Source organism: Alosa alosa, chromosome 24, assembly GCF_017589495.1.
Source record: "Alosa alosa isolate M-15738 ecotype Scorff River chromosome 24, AALO_Geno_1.1, whole genome shotgun sequence".
NCBI lineage: Eukaryota > Metazoa > Chordata > Actinopteri > Clupeiformes > Clupeidae > Alosa > Alosa alosa.
The window spans coordinates 16334227-16347522 of NC_063212.1; the positions used below are offsets into that span (position 1 = coordinate 16334227).

The following is a 13296-nucleotide window of genomic DNA, read 5'->3' on the forward strand; positions in this document are numbered from 1 at the left end:
GAGCTGCTCTGTTGAATGTGTCTGTGCTCTGTTGGTTTTCCTGTGGAAGTGGGATAGAGTGGTGGACTGCTGAACGTTTCTTTACTAAACTTAAATTCCTGTTGTGTCATTCTTTTGGACTGTGGTGAAATAGGTCTGATGAATGTCACGGTGGTCTGTTTTATTGTCCTGAATCATCAACCCCATTGAATGTATTGGAGTGCATCTGTTGAATGTTTCTTTGCTCTACTGGTTGTCCTGTACTATCAACCATGTTGAATGTACTGGACTAAATCTGTTTAATGTAACTGTGATCTATTGGTTGTCCTGCAGTATCAATCTTGTTGACTGTGGTGGAGTGGATCAGTTGAATGTCTCTTTGCTCTGTTGGTTGTCCCACACTCTAAAAGCATCACTTTTCCCTGCAGTTGATAACAAGTCCAGCAGCCCTTACCTACCAGGTATGTTCAGGCCTTCCAAGACTATCTTTTCTATCTCTGTTCTGTTCTATCTCTTTACGCTTCTAAATCTCCTTTCCACACTTTTTACCTTTCTGCCTCAGTTTTCTTCATTCTTCATTCACACTTTCCTCCTGAAACTAGGTCTTATAGCTTTCTTCTTTTTCTCTATTTCTGGTAATCCCTTCCTTCTCTTCCTATGTTGGAAGCTTCTTTCTCTCTACCCTCCGTTAGAAGCTTGGCCTGTGACTGTGCATCTCTCATTTACGATTGTGTTTTATTTATTTATTTATTTATTTACTGGGTCTGGAAGGATGGTGCTTTGTGTTCACTCGTTTATTTATCTATATATAGATGGCGCAGGAAGAATTGCATCTCTACTGACCTCTGGCAGGGGGTAGGAAATATTACAGTCGCCATCTAACCCTATTTTGTTGGTTCTACCATCCCAACAAACCTATTCTAAACTCCTCTTCAAGCAATGCACCCGTCTTGTGGCCTGATGCCTTGCTTGAAGAAAGAAGAGCTTGTCCCATCCATTTAAGCACTTTAAGGTTTACGTCAGTTCCTGTAATGATATCTTCATGTACCACCAGAGGGTAAAGTTGCAATATGTAGTTTTTGTTGTCAGTGATACAAATGTTTATAGACACCGTACTGCCATTTATGACACCAGATTTCGATTGAATTATTCCATTAAATTCTAAGGCTTATTTTTTATTCAAATTAATAATTTATACTGAATGTATTAGGAATATTGGGAGGCACTGTGCTACATCATGCTTAAATAATTAACCATTGCATTAGGTTTGTGACAAAAACTGTATATTGCATCTTTAAGTACAGGTGTTGTACCGAGTTATATTTAGTTGAAAGACTGTTGACTTGAAAGCTCCACACATCATACAAATCTGTGGTCACCTCACAAGCTGTGTAGGTTATATGAGGTCTTGTAGCTCAACTGAAAGATCAAGGCAGTGGGTTCAATTCCAAGCATACTGCATGTGCTAACATATTGTAAGTTGCCTTGGGGGGCAATTTGTTTTAAGATGCACAGTATGTCTTTAAGCACAGCCAATGTATAGGTTTTTGCTTTGAGGAAAATGTTAAGAGAAGAAACAAATTTGTTGTGAGGAGCTTTCGGTGACTTGTTCTCAGTGTGTATTGCACTCATACATAGTGATCACAATAACATATATTGATGATGGGATAAGATCTCAACAGCTATTGTGAGGTCATGAATCAACCAGTGGGAGGGGTGAGTAAGGTTTGACTCCACTTCCTCTCCGCCCACTCCAGTCATAGCAGGGCATCTGATTGGCTGATTGGCTAAGCAGGCTGCCAACTGAGTGTCGTAATGTGACTGCTTGATTGGCTGACTGGATGTATAGCAATGGCCGTGCACCGCTTATGTAAAACAACTGGTCAGGTGTAGAGGTATCCGACGCTATGAATTATAGGATGTGTTTTGGAGAATCTGAACTTTTTCTTGGCTTATTCACAGGGGCAGTATGTGTACTATACTGATATGCCTGAATATGTGAGGACCAAGGGTACTTCTAAGGACACTCCAACACAGTATTGTTCTCAACATTAGATAATCTGTTGGTTTCAGGCTCATCCTTAAAATTGATTAGATTATTTTTTACCTCACCAAATATGTTTTTATTATTATTATTATTATTATTATTATTATTATTATTTCATGGTGTTTTCTCGAACATAAAATGTATATTAGAAGTGAAGCTGAAGAATGAAGAATGTCAGTTTAATAACATAGACTGAGAAATATAACTCACCTGTGCTGAGGGAACATATCAATAGCAAATCAACCAATCAAGTTTTGGTATACAGTATATGTGTATCATTGGGTTTCATATTTTAATGTGAGTGTGTATGTGTCCTAAGTGTATATTACAATGATTTTATTAGTAGTGTCCATAATGTGAATTGAAGTATCTGTGTAAGAGTTGTGATTGTTGGAGTATGAGTGGTTTTAGCCTGATTGGCTATCTTTAAAGGGACACCAGGCAACGTTTTCGTATTAAATAATCATCTTCGTAAGTCGGTTAAATGACTCATTATGGGGCGAATGAAGGCTCTCTCGCCCGCCCCAACTGCCTGTAGGAAGAATATCCCACTTGCAAGTTCGGTGTATCCTACCCGCCGACCGAAGCAGGATCAGTTTACAGCACAGAGGCAGGCTAACGAAACGCTAGAGATTGTTGCAAACGTGTGTATAATGGCAGAGCCGGCGAAGAAGCAGCGAAAACCCTTGACGGAAGACTCAAAGAAAAGGAAAAGAGCTTCAGACCAAACGAGGGGGAGTTTCGTAGAGAAAAAGCATCAGGCTTGCCTTGTGTCCCTTTAACCAGACAAGATGGCTGCCGTCTACCCAGTCTTTGCACCTGTTACCACGCCTTGATTTCTGGGCAGCGATATAGTCAGTCCCTACCACCTCCCAGTCCCACCCATTTCCCCTTTATCTACAGAGACTCATGTCACTCTGCTATTGGTCCATCATGGGTCCAGTTTCAAATAGATTTAGAAAGTGCAGGAGAAGCACCCCCCCTTTTTTTGCTTTTAAGGCTGTGAAGAATGCCAGTGAATTGAGTATGTTATAGAGGGGAGAGGAAGTAGTGGTGGGGGAAAGGGGTTTGCATATCTAAGGATCATGGGAAATTGAGTTTTGGGGGTTATACCTGCTGTGAAGGATTTGGCTGTGAACAAACTGTAAAGGTGGCTGCATTCAGAGGCCTTCATTCTAGGAATCTAGGCACTCTGTCAAAATATACACACAGAGAGAGACACACGGACACACAAGCAAGCTTATACACACAAACACTCACATATACACACACACACACACACACATGCATACACACACACACCTGCATACACACAAAGATGAACATGTGGGCACACACAAACTTAGTGAGTTGGTAAGCAGATCTGTAATGGTATACACATCCTTTTCTGGTTCTTCAGCTTGCTGCCCAGGTCCTGGATGACTTGGATGATGAAGACATTGGCTTCGGACTGGTGGATTCCAAGAAAGACATCGCCGTAGCCAAAAAGCTGGGTAATCCGTCTCCTCATACAACCATTCCTCTACTCTCATTTGTCTTTATTTCCCCTTAAAATATAAAAGGGTATTTTATATAATATATTAAAAATTATATTTTAATAAACACACAACTGGAAATAATAAACACACAAGTTATTAATCAATAACTTGATCATTCATCAATGATGATCAAGTGTGTGTGTGTCTGTGTGTGTGTGTGTGTGTCTGTCTGTCTGTCTGTGTGTGTGTGTGTCTGTCTGTGTGTGTGTGTGTGTGTGTCTGTCTGTGTGTGTGTGTGTGTGTGTGTGTGTGTGAGTCTGTCTGCCTGTCTGTCTGTCTGTGTGTGTGTGTCTGTCTGTCTGTCTGTCTGTCTGTCTGTCTGTCTGTGTGTGTGTGCGTGCGTGTGTGCGTCTGTGTGTGTGTGTGTGTGTGTGTGTGATCGGGCTGAACACTGCCCGCCATATGCAGTACATGTAGGATTAAAAAAAAAGGTGTAAAGTGATCCTGCATCGCCTCCCAAAGGCCAATATATGTAGTATCTGCCATGACTTACTGTACTTTACTTTGATTTTGCCAGTTCTGTGTATTCGTTACATATACATAATCAGTTATCAGTATAAATAACTTATTGTCTGTCATAAATAGTAAAGTATTATTTAGTAAAAAAATTAAGTATTGCTTATGGTTTCTCACCCCAGCAAATAAACCACACATAAAAGCATACATTTCTTTGGATTCAATTAAATGGGACAGTATGTAGTTAATCAAAAGTGAACATGAATTTGCTAATGTAGTGCAGGAACACTTCATACCACAGTAATACTAACGTTCTTTTCTGAGCTCTCATGAGAGAAGGAAAAGAGTCACTTAAATATACAGTTTAAAATGGTGTCTCCCACAAAGGAATAGAGGTGTACTGATAACTGCTCTTGACCATCTCTCCCTTTCTCTGTCTTTCTCTCCTCAGGTCTGGATGAGGTTGACAGTATCTATATTTTCTCTGATGATGAGGTCATAGAGTATGATGGCGAGATGGCTGCCGAAACGCTGGTGGAGTTTCTCTATGACGTGAGTTTTCATCAAGCAACACATTTACTAATTCCCTCAGGAATTACTATAATTTGTTGCTGCTGTTCAGAGTCAATTGCTCCCCCCTTAAATCCATGTTCAATATGCTGCCCTTGAGTCTTGAGATGCCGCAAGTTGTCATAAAACTGTAAAAATGATTTGTCTAGTATGCTTTTTTCAGGAGTTACACCCACTGTTTATCATAAATTATACTTTTTCTATCATTTGTTGTTTGGATATTAACAGTGAAATAGTTAAATAATGAATATCTCTTTCTGTAGGTAATTGAAGAGCCAGTAGAGATCATTTTCAATGAGAGAGAACTTAAAGGCTTCTACAACATTGATGAAGACATTAAGCTGGTGGGCTACTTCAAGAGCGACAGGTCCCCCCGTATGTATATCACAACTCAGCCGTTGTCTGTTCTCTTGAATTAGGAATAAAAACACATATAACGAACACATACAGAGACACATAGTATACACAGTCTGAAAACATTTGGTTAATCTTTCAAGGACTCACATTTTTATAACCCACAAATTATCCAGGTGTATTTGTAAGATTATCATGACTGAAAATCAACACTCAAATCACCACTATCACACCACACAACATTCTATAAGATGTATTTTCACATGATTCAATTTTATATAATCATTATAATATATTATTTTCCATTATGTTATGTAAGGGATAATGTATTGTCCGCCGGTAATTATCAGAAAATAAGTCCCGACAGGGAGAACAGAACCCCGACGCGCAGCGACTGACTGACAGCCGCTCCTGTCAGTCAGTGTTCTACTAACTTCAGATAGGAAAAGTGTATTACAGAAATGTCTTAAAGTCACCAAAATCTTAAATTAACATTCCTAGCTCAATGTAATGTTCGAGCACAAAGTGGACAAAGATGGCGCCCCCAATGTTTGCGTGTGGAATAAGGTGAATAGTCAGAGACACAGCACTCAAAGAATCCTCCATAGAAATGCACAGGGTTTGGGGGCGCTGTGGCGCAGCAGGCTACAGCGCAGAGCGCCCACGGAGACCCAGGTTCGAATCCGACATGCGGTCATTTCCCGCCCCATTTCCCACCCCATCTCTCTCTCCCACTTACTTCCTGTCACTCTTCACTGTCCTATCCCAATAAAGACAAAAAAGCCCAAAAAATCGTTAAAAAAAAACAGAAATGCATGGGGTTAGTTTGTAACGGCAATATGGCAGTAGTCTACACATATCCCGTCCCTTCCTGTATGCCTCCCCAAAGTGTGTTACCAAGATGGCCACTGAGTGGGTAGATTTGCTTAGGTATAGTCTAGACTTAGGGCCAGTCTCAATTCTCTGTCTTACCCCTCCCCCTTGGTTTTGTGCGTTCACGCGAGGGGTAGGGGTGTCTCAATTCTGATTACGATTAAGGACTAGGACCAAGGCATAGGGCTACATAGCCCTTGGAATGAAGTTTGCCGCCGACCACACTTGAAAGAGAGCGGTAACATACAACTGGATTTCTCAGAAGTGGCGGCATCAAACTTTTACCGCTGAGTGGGTAGACTTGCCTAGAAGGGCTTAGGTATAGTCTAGACTTAATGTTGACTACTCATTGTTTGTATGTTCTTCCATCGTCCTCTTTTTCATCTTCCCCCCTCACTTCTTAGACTTCATTGAGTTTGATGATGCTGCAGAGGAGTTTCATCCCTTCATCAAGTTCTTTGCCACCTTTGACTCCAAGGTTTGATGGCTTCCTTTTCCCTCTCATTCTCTCTTTCTCTCCATGTCTGTTCTTTCTGTCATTCCCTGGCCTATACTATTTCAAATACTCCCAAATTCTCCCAACCTCTCTATATATCCCTCTTTCTCTAACACACACACACACACCACTTCCTGCATAAACTACTTCTCCAATTTGGCCTCCCTCTCCAGATTGCCAAGAAACTGGGTCTAGTCCTGAATGAAGTTAATTTCTATGAGCCCTTCATGGACAAGCCTGTGACCATCCCTGGCAAACCCTACACTGAGGCTGAACTTGTGGACTTCATTGAGGAAAATGACAGGTGAGGGGAGAACAACAGAGTAACATTGATGCCTCTAAATGTCACCTCTGTCAAAAATGTCAATGGTGAGTGAATGCTCTCCATACATAGTATAAGCTTCAAAACACGCTAAAAAAACACTCTCTTCCTGTTCTGAAATATTGATTTGTAGGCAAAAAACCTGTAAAAGCCTGATAAAAATGTTAAAGAAAAGTGGTCAGATGGAGAGAGTTTATATATAGAGTAAAAAGAAGTAAAAAGAATACAATTATTCATACCCCTGGCAAATATGGATTTAATGTTGATTTTCTCTTGACCAATATGTTTGTTGTGACTGAAAATGACACTGCCTCATGGCTAAAGGTTCTAAGACAATGTATAAATATATATACTATTTTGATCCCGTGAGGGAAATTTGGTCTCTGCATTTATCCCAATCCATGAATTAGTGAAACACAAACAGCACACAGTGAACACACAGTGAGGTGAAGCACACACTAACCCGGCGCTCGGGGAGCAGAGAAGGGTTAGGTGCCTTGCTCAAGGGGGGCATGGGAGAGCAGTGCTCAACTACTTCGCCCGCCCACATTTTTCCTACTGGTTGGTGATCGAACCGGCAACCCTTCAGTTACAAGCCCGAAGCCCTAACCAGTAGGCCATGGCTGCCCCCAGTGGGGTAGAAACATGGAATCAAAAAAGAAGCGTTTTCATCTTTTTTTACATATTTATGAAAAATGGCATGTCCAAAATGATTCATACCTTTTTTAAATAATCAGTGAAAAGATCTTTATTTGCATTAACAGCTCTCAAAATGGTTCTTATAATACCTACCAAGCCTCTCCATGTCTCCACAGTGATTGAGGCAGGAACGATTCTTTGCCATCACTCTGGCCTTGTTCTCACTTTTTTTTGACGGATTGAGGTCTTGTCTCGGGCTGGGCCACTATAAAATGTTGATATTGTTCTCTGTTAACCATTTCTTGCCTTGTTTGGTTGTATGTTTTGGATTATTGTGTGGTTTAATGGTCCATGGTATGGTAATGGTATTGGGGTAGGTCTCTTAGCACACTGCCTGATAAAATATGTATTTTAAATACATGTATCATACATACATGTGTACATATGTAAATGGAACTGAACTAAACTAAATGTAATACAAACTAAATAAATATTTATGTAACACAAACTGGACACTATAATGACTGACTTGAAATACAATTTACATATAATATAATATCTATCATATAATATAAGCACTGTGTAATTCTGTTGATCAGGTAGGAGTGCCCCTTTTAGTGGATTTTTAACTAACTGGATACTGTCTTAGTGCTAAATGGTGATATATTGATGTCAAGGAGCATAAATGGCATGATAATTGCATAAAGGAGCATTGTGTTGCTTTAGGTGAAACATGGGGAAACCTTTTGAGCAATGTTGCTGGGCAATAACATAACCAGTTTCATATGTTTTGATTGGATGATCATGTTAATTTGCCTGTATACTGATGATTCAAGTTAATGAAATGGAAAACAAAATATTGATGTAAGCCAACCTGGACATTATAATGACTGACACGCCAAATACAATTCTGAATTACCATGGCTTATCATAATTACACATGTCTCTGAACTGATCAGGTGAGTGTTGTTTTGGCAGTGAATAGCCTCAGGCTGAAGCTATTCTGCTCATAAGCTGGCAGCTATGAATGTCATTGAATGGAATAGAATAGAATACAATAGAATACGTCTTTCTTGTCATTGTCACAGGTACAACACAATGTAAACTGCTCTCCCTTCAGTGCATCATTCAAGAGTCTATAACAAATATAATTTACTGTAAGTGCTAGTGTTACTTAAAAAAGAATAAATAGAAACATATAACAGCATTAGCAACATACATAAACACAGTCATACACACCCAGTCATAGTCATACACACCCAGTCATTGCATAAAAAACTGTATGAACACATATTTCCTGTCATTGCATTGATCCATTTTAGAACAGGTTCCATATTGCACCTTTTTTTGCAGCATTGAGGGTGCTCACTTCAAAAACTGCTTATCTAACCAAGTGTTATTAATCTTATATTAAGAGGAAAAAAATCTAGTTATTGTTTTTAGTATAAAGAGACTTATCTAGCACTTTCTTGTAAAATCCTTAATAAAGGTTTCACTTAAGACATCTCATTATGAAAACAAGCACATTGTCTTGACACCTTAACATACGTCAAACCCATATTAAATTAAGTAGTACCCTTACAGAAATGTCAGGTTTCTAGTGAACAGTTGCCGCAGTCATATTTTCACATTCAAATTAGATTTCTGGCAAACAGTTGCATTTAACTTTTGGCAATGTTATATGCAAATTAGGTTTGTCACCAGAAGTTCACTGGAAATTTGCCATCTAGTGTAGGCCTGAATAATATGCACATGAAATTACACTTGTTAAACTCACCTCAACATGTCTTTTGCAATCATTTAACAACAACAACAGCAACACGTTACATAAGTCTGTCATGAACGTGTCATAAACATTATAAACAATTCATAAATGTTTCTGACATAATGCTCCTGTCACTCGCTTCTGTCAAGTGTCATTCGGTTTTTGTCATGACAGGTTAGGGTTAGGATTGGGGTTAGAGTTATTGTTAAGGTTAGGACAGTGTCATGTCACTCTTATGTAGAAACCTAAAGTAAAGTGTTACCATTATGTTTTACTCTTATGAGACAACCGTGCACTTTTGTGTAATCTGATGTGAAATTGGTCTTAAATGTTCCTTTTTTGGGGGCACATGACGCTCATGTTCCTACAGTAGATACACTGAACTGACTAATTTAGTTCGGGAGAAAATAGATAAAAGAAAGCCTGCCTACACAGAAAACTGATTGGTTGATTTAGTTGATTTCCTTGGATTCTTGAAATCTCTCCTTAAGGAACTTAGACCAAAACAATGATTAAAACAGGTTAATCTTATCAAGATGAGCAGTCAATGACAGATTGATGTGGAATGTGTTTATTCACCTATATTTTGTTTTTGTTTCTCTTCTTCCTCCAGGCCAACTCTGAGGAAAATGGAAGGTCACAGCATGTATGAGATCTGGGTGAGACCTTCCACTCCCTTTTCACAATGCTCATGTTACACATTCTAAAGAAACACATTACCCACTGCAAATACACACAACACATTCTAAACACTTTTTGTGCACTTTGCTACACACTTGCACTCATAGGCCACCGTATTAGTAGCGTGGTCCTAGAACTTATTTTAGTTGTTCATGGTACTATTCAGCTAGTGACAGCCGTGCAAATGAATGTACATGGTGTATAAAAAAACATCACAGGTGAGAATAAAAATAAATTTCACAATATTACATTGATTTCAGGACACCTGAAATTAGCTTTTTATGTGTTCCTTCTTAGGAGGATACTATTGATGGACAGCACATTGTGGCCTTCGCTGAGGAGGATGACCCTGGTAGGCTAACACACACACACGCACACACACACACACGCGCACGACGCACATACGCACACACACACACATATATACAGAGAGAGAGACTCATACATACTATTTTATAAGTATCTATTTGCTGTGTGGATGAAAGGGTAAGTTGTTTGACACAGAAAGTCAGCATGTATTGATGATAAAAGTGATAATGGTGTCCCTTACAGAAATTTCAGGTTTCTGGCGAACAGTTGCAGTTAACTTTTGGCAATGTTGCAGCAAATTTGCAGCAATATTATTATGCAAATTAGGTTTGTCAACAGAAGTTCACTGGAAGTTTGCCATTATTGGCTAAGTGTGGTGATAAATCACTGGTGAACACATTTGACACTAGTTGCAAACTGGTGAAACATTTGACACATTTGCACTAGTTGCACTACAGTAGTTGCCACAAACATTTAATTTTTGGGTTACACATTACTTGACAGTATCGACATAAGAGTGACATGACACTGTCATGAATGTGTCATAAACAAGTCATACATTTATAACATAATGCTTCTGTTATTAAGTGACATGCATTGTAACATAATGCTTCTGTTATTATGTTTTTTGTCATAGCAAGTTAGGGTTAGGATTAGGGTTAGGGCAAGAGTTAGGGTTAAGATTAGGGTTAGAGGTTAGGATTAGGGTTAGGGTTCATGTGTCATGACAGTGCCATGTCACTCTTATGTCGATACTGTCAAGGAAAGTGTTACCAATTTTTGTAAGGGGTCCTCTTCAAAGGACAGCGAGAGTGTCCAGTGTCAAGTGTCAGACAAAATGTATCTTTGTGATTTTAACCTTTGACCTTTTCCATTGCCTTTATGTATCATTTGTTGACCTGTGCTGAGTATTAATATGAAACAGGTGTACTTTGCATAGATCAGCAAGGGTCGAAGGCCAGTCAAAGTCATCTTTATGATCGTAAAATGTGCACATTTCATGTTCTTCCTGGGTCCTTCCTGTGTGATAACTGCTTGACCTTTGACCTTCCTCTCAGACGGTTTTGAGTTTCTTGAGATCCTGAAGGAGGTATCCCGTGAAAACACAGATAACCCACACCTCAGCATCATCTGGATCGACCCTGATGACTTCCCACTGGTGCGTGACTATAGAACACCGGATATCCATCACGTGCACTATTACATACACAGCCAATATTTCAAATAACATCACTGGCAATGCTAAATACTTAGAAGGATGAAATAATTAATTGCATTGTATGAGGGTAAACAATTGCTTATAGTATATCAGATACAGTGATTGCATCTGTATTGTCTGATTCTTCTCTGTCTTCCAAAAATCATCAGCATTATCAATTCTCGATCAGATCCCATCCTCATCACTCACCTGGTCCCCTCACCTGCTCTGGTGTGGCTCCTCCTAACTGTCTGTCTCTGTCTCCTAGCTGGTGCCATACTGGGAGAAGACATTTGGCATTGATCTCAACTCCCCTCAGATTGGAGTGGTGGATGTGGAGGATGTAAGTGCCGCTGTTACGTGCTTTTTTATTATTATTATTATTATTATTATTATTATTATTATTATTATTATTAATCTCAGAATAGGGTGTGGTGCAAGCGGCAGCATACCACATGCTGCACAGGGGCCCATGGGAACACGCATGGTTCAGTTCTGACCAGCGGTCATTTATGAATCCCACTCCCATTTCTCTCTCCCACTTGTTTCCTGTCACTCTCAACTGTTTTGTCTGCATAAAGGCAAAAACCTAAAAAAAAAAACACATACATAAAATACTGTTTAGCAAGTTACATCAAAGCCAGCTAAGAGCACTGTACATGACTTCAAAGTGTGCTTACAGTATATTCATCAATATTAATATGTAGTATTCATTTATAATTTGAGAAGACATTATAATGAAAGTGCCAAGGCAATGCATGTCTTATTTTACTCTCTCGTTCTCCCTCCCTCTCTCTCTCTCTCTCTCTCTCAGGCTGATAGTATCTGGCTGGACATGGATGATGATGAGGACATGCCCACTGCTGAGGAACTGGATGACTGGATCGAGGATGTCTTGGCTGGCAACATTGACCCAGATGATGATGATGATGATGATGATAATGATGATGATGACGATGACGACGATGATGATGATGACGACGACGATGATGACGACGACGATGATGATGACGACGATGACGACGACGACAATGACGATGACGATGATGATGATGACGACGATGAGTAAATTTGAACCGCCGTCTATGGGAAGATGCCACCTCTCATTTCTACAACATCAAAAGGCCGTCACTATCAACATCTCAAGGCCACTGTTCTGTTGTCAAAAAGTGATATTTTTTATTCTTTTTCTCTTTCTACATCATCTCCTTCTCTCGTCCTAGAAGACGGTCCATAAACGAGCTCTAGCACATTTCTGGAGGATCCACCGTTAGATTGCCTGATCCATTGTCAAGACTCTCATAGTCACACCTGTTCTGTGTTAAGACGTAGATCCCTCACAGACATTAAAAAAGCCCATGTTAAAAATCCTACATACTATAGTTGTCCAAATGACTGTCTGAAAATATCTTTGCCATCGTCTGAACAGTCTTGAGATTGTGACTGCTTTCTCTAGTCCAGCAAGGGCATGCTGTGGGCTAACACAACTTGTGGCTGGATAGCAAGGCATCTTGTTTAGCTTCCATAAACATGGTTTCTCATGGTTTTATTGATGATCTGTTTGTGTTTGTGAGAGACTGTGTGTGTGTGTGTGTGTGTGTGTGTGTGTGTAGCATCATATTTGTATGTGTCTAGGAACATATCTGTACTTGTCTGTGCATATATGTATGACGTGTATGCATGTGCATGTGTGTATGTGTGTGTGTGTGAGAGAGAGTATGAGCCTGCACTGCATGCATGATTAAGAGAGAAAGAATGTGAGAGGGGGAACCAAACCAAGTGGTTCTGGTGCCTCTCCTTGCATCAAAACCACCTCGTTCTACAGTAAGAAGGCAAACCATGGCCCAGCCCAATAACAACTCCAAACTCTCCATGTAACTCCCATATCTGTGCTCTCTGACAACTGAATGTTGGGAGGTTTAAGAAATGGCCATTTGTTTTGTAACTTTTTATCAAAATATGAGAAATCGTGAAAGTCTTAAGAAAATGGCTGAACCTGGAGAGAAATGAAATATTCTGAAAATTGCAAATGAAAATGACATTAAAGAGTTTCATTGTTTGTGGTCCAA

The 13296-nt window shown here is 39.7% G+C and overlaps 1 protein-coding gene across 2 annotated transcripts in view; it reads left to right on the top strand.

Annotated features, from left to right (window-relative positions):
• Positions 1-13296, top strand: part of casq1b (calsequestrin 1b) — a 33769-nt gene extending 20473 nt beyond the window's left edge. The window contains exons 2-12 of one of the 2 annotated variants that reach the window (XM_048236247.1): positions 408-440; positions 3426-3519; positions 4472-4572; positions 4854-4965; positions 6222-6295; positions 6487-6617; positions 9653-9698; positions 10018-10072; positions 11088-11188; positions 11496-11570; positions 12042-13296. In XM_048236247.1, the coding sequence (XP_048092204.1) occupies positions 408-440; positions 3426-3519; positions 4472-4572; positions 4854-4965; positions 6222-6295; positions 6487-6617; positions 9653-9698; positions 10018-10072; positions 11088-11188; positions 11496-11570; positions 12042-12296 (1077 nt within the window). In that variant the 3' untranslated portion in view covers positions 12297-13296. The remainder of the gene's footprint in view (positions 1-407; positions 441-3425; positions 3520-4471; positions 4573-4853; positions 4966-6221; positions 6296-6486; positions 6618-9652; positions 9699-10017; positions 10073-11087; positions 11189-11495; positions 11571-12041) is intronic. The other variant, XM_048236248.1, reaches the window with a different exon arrangement.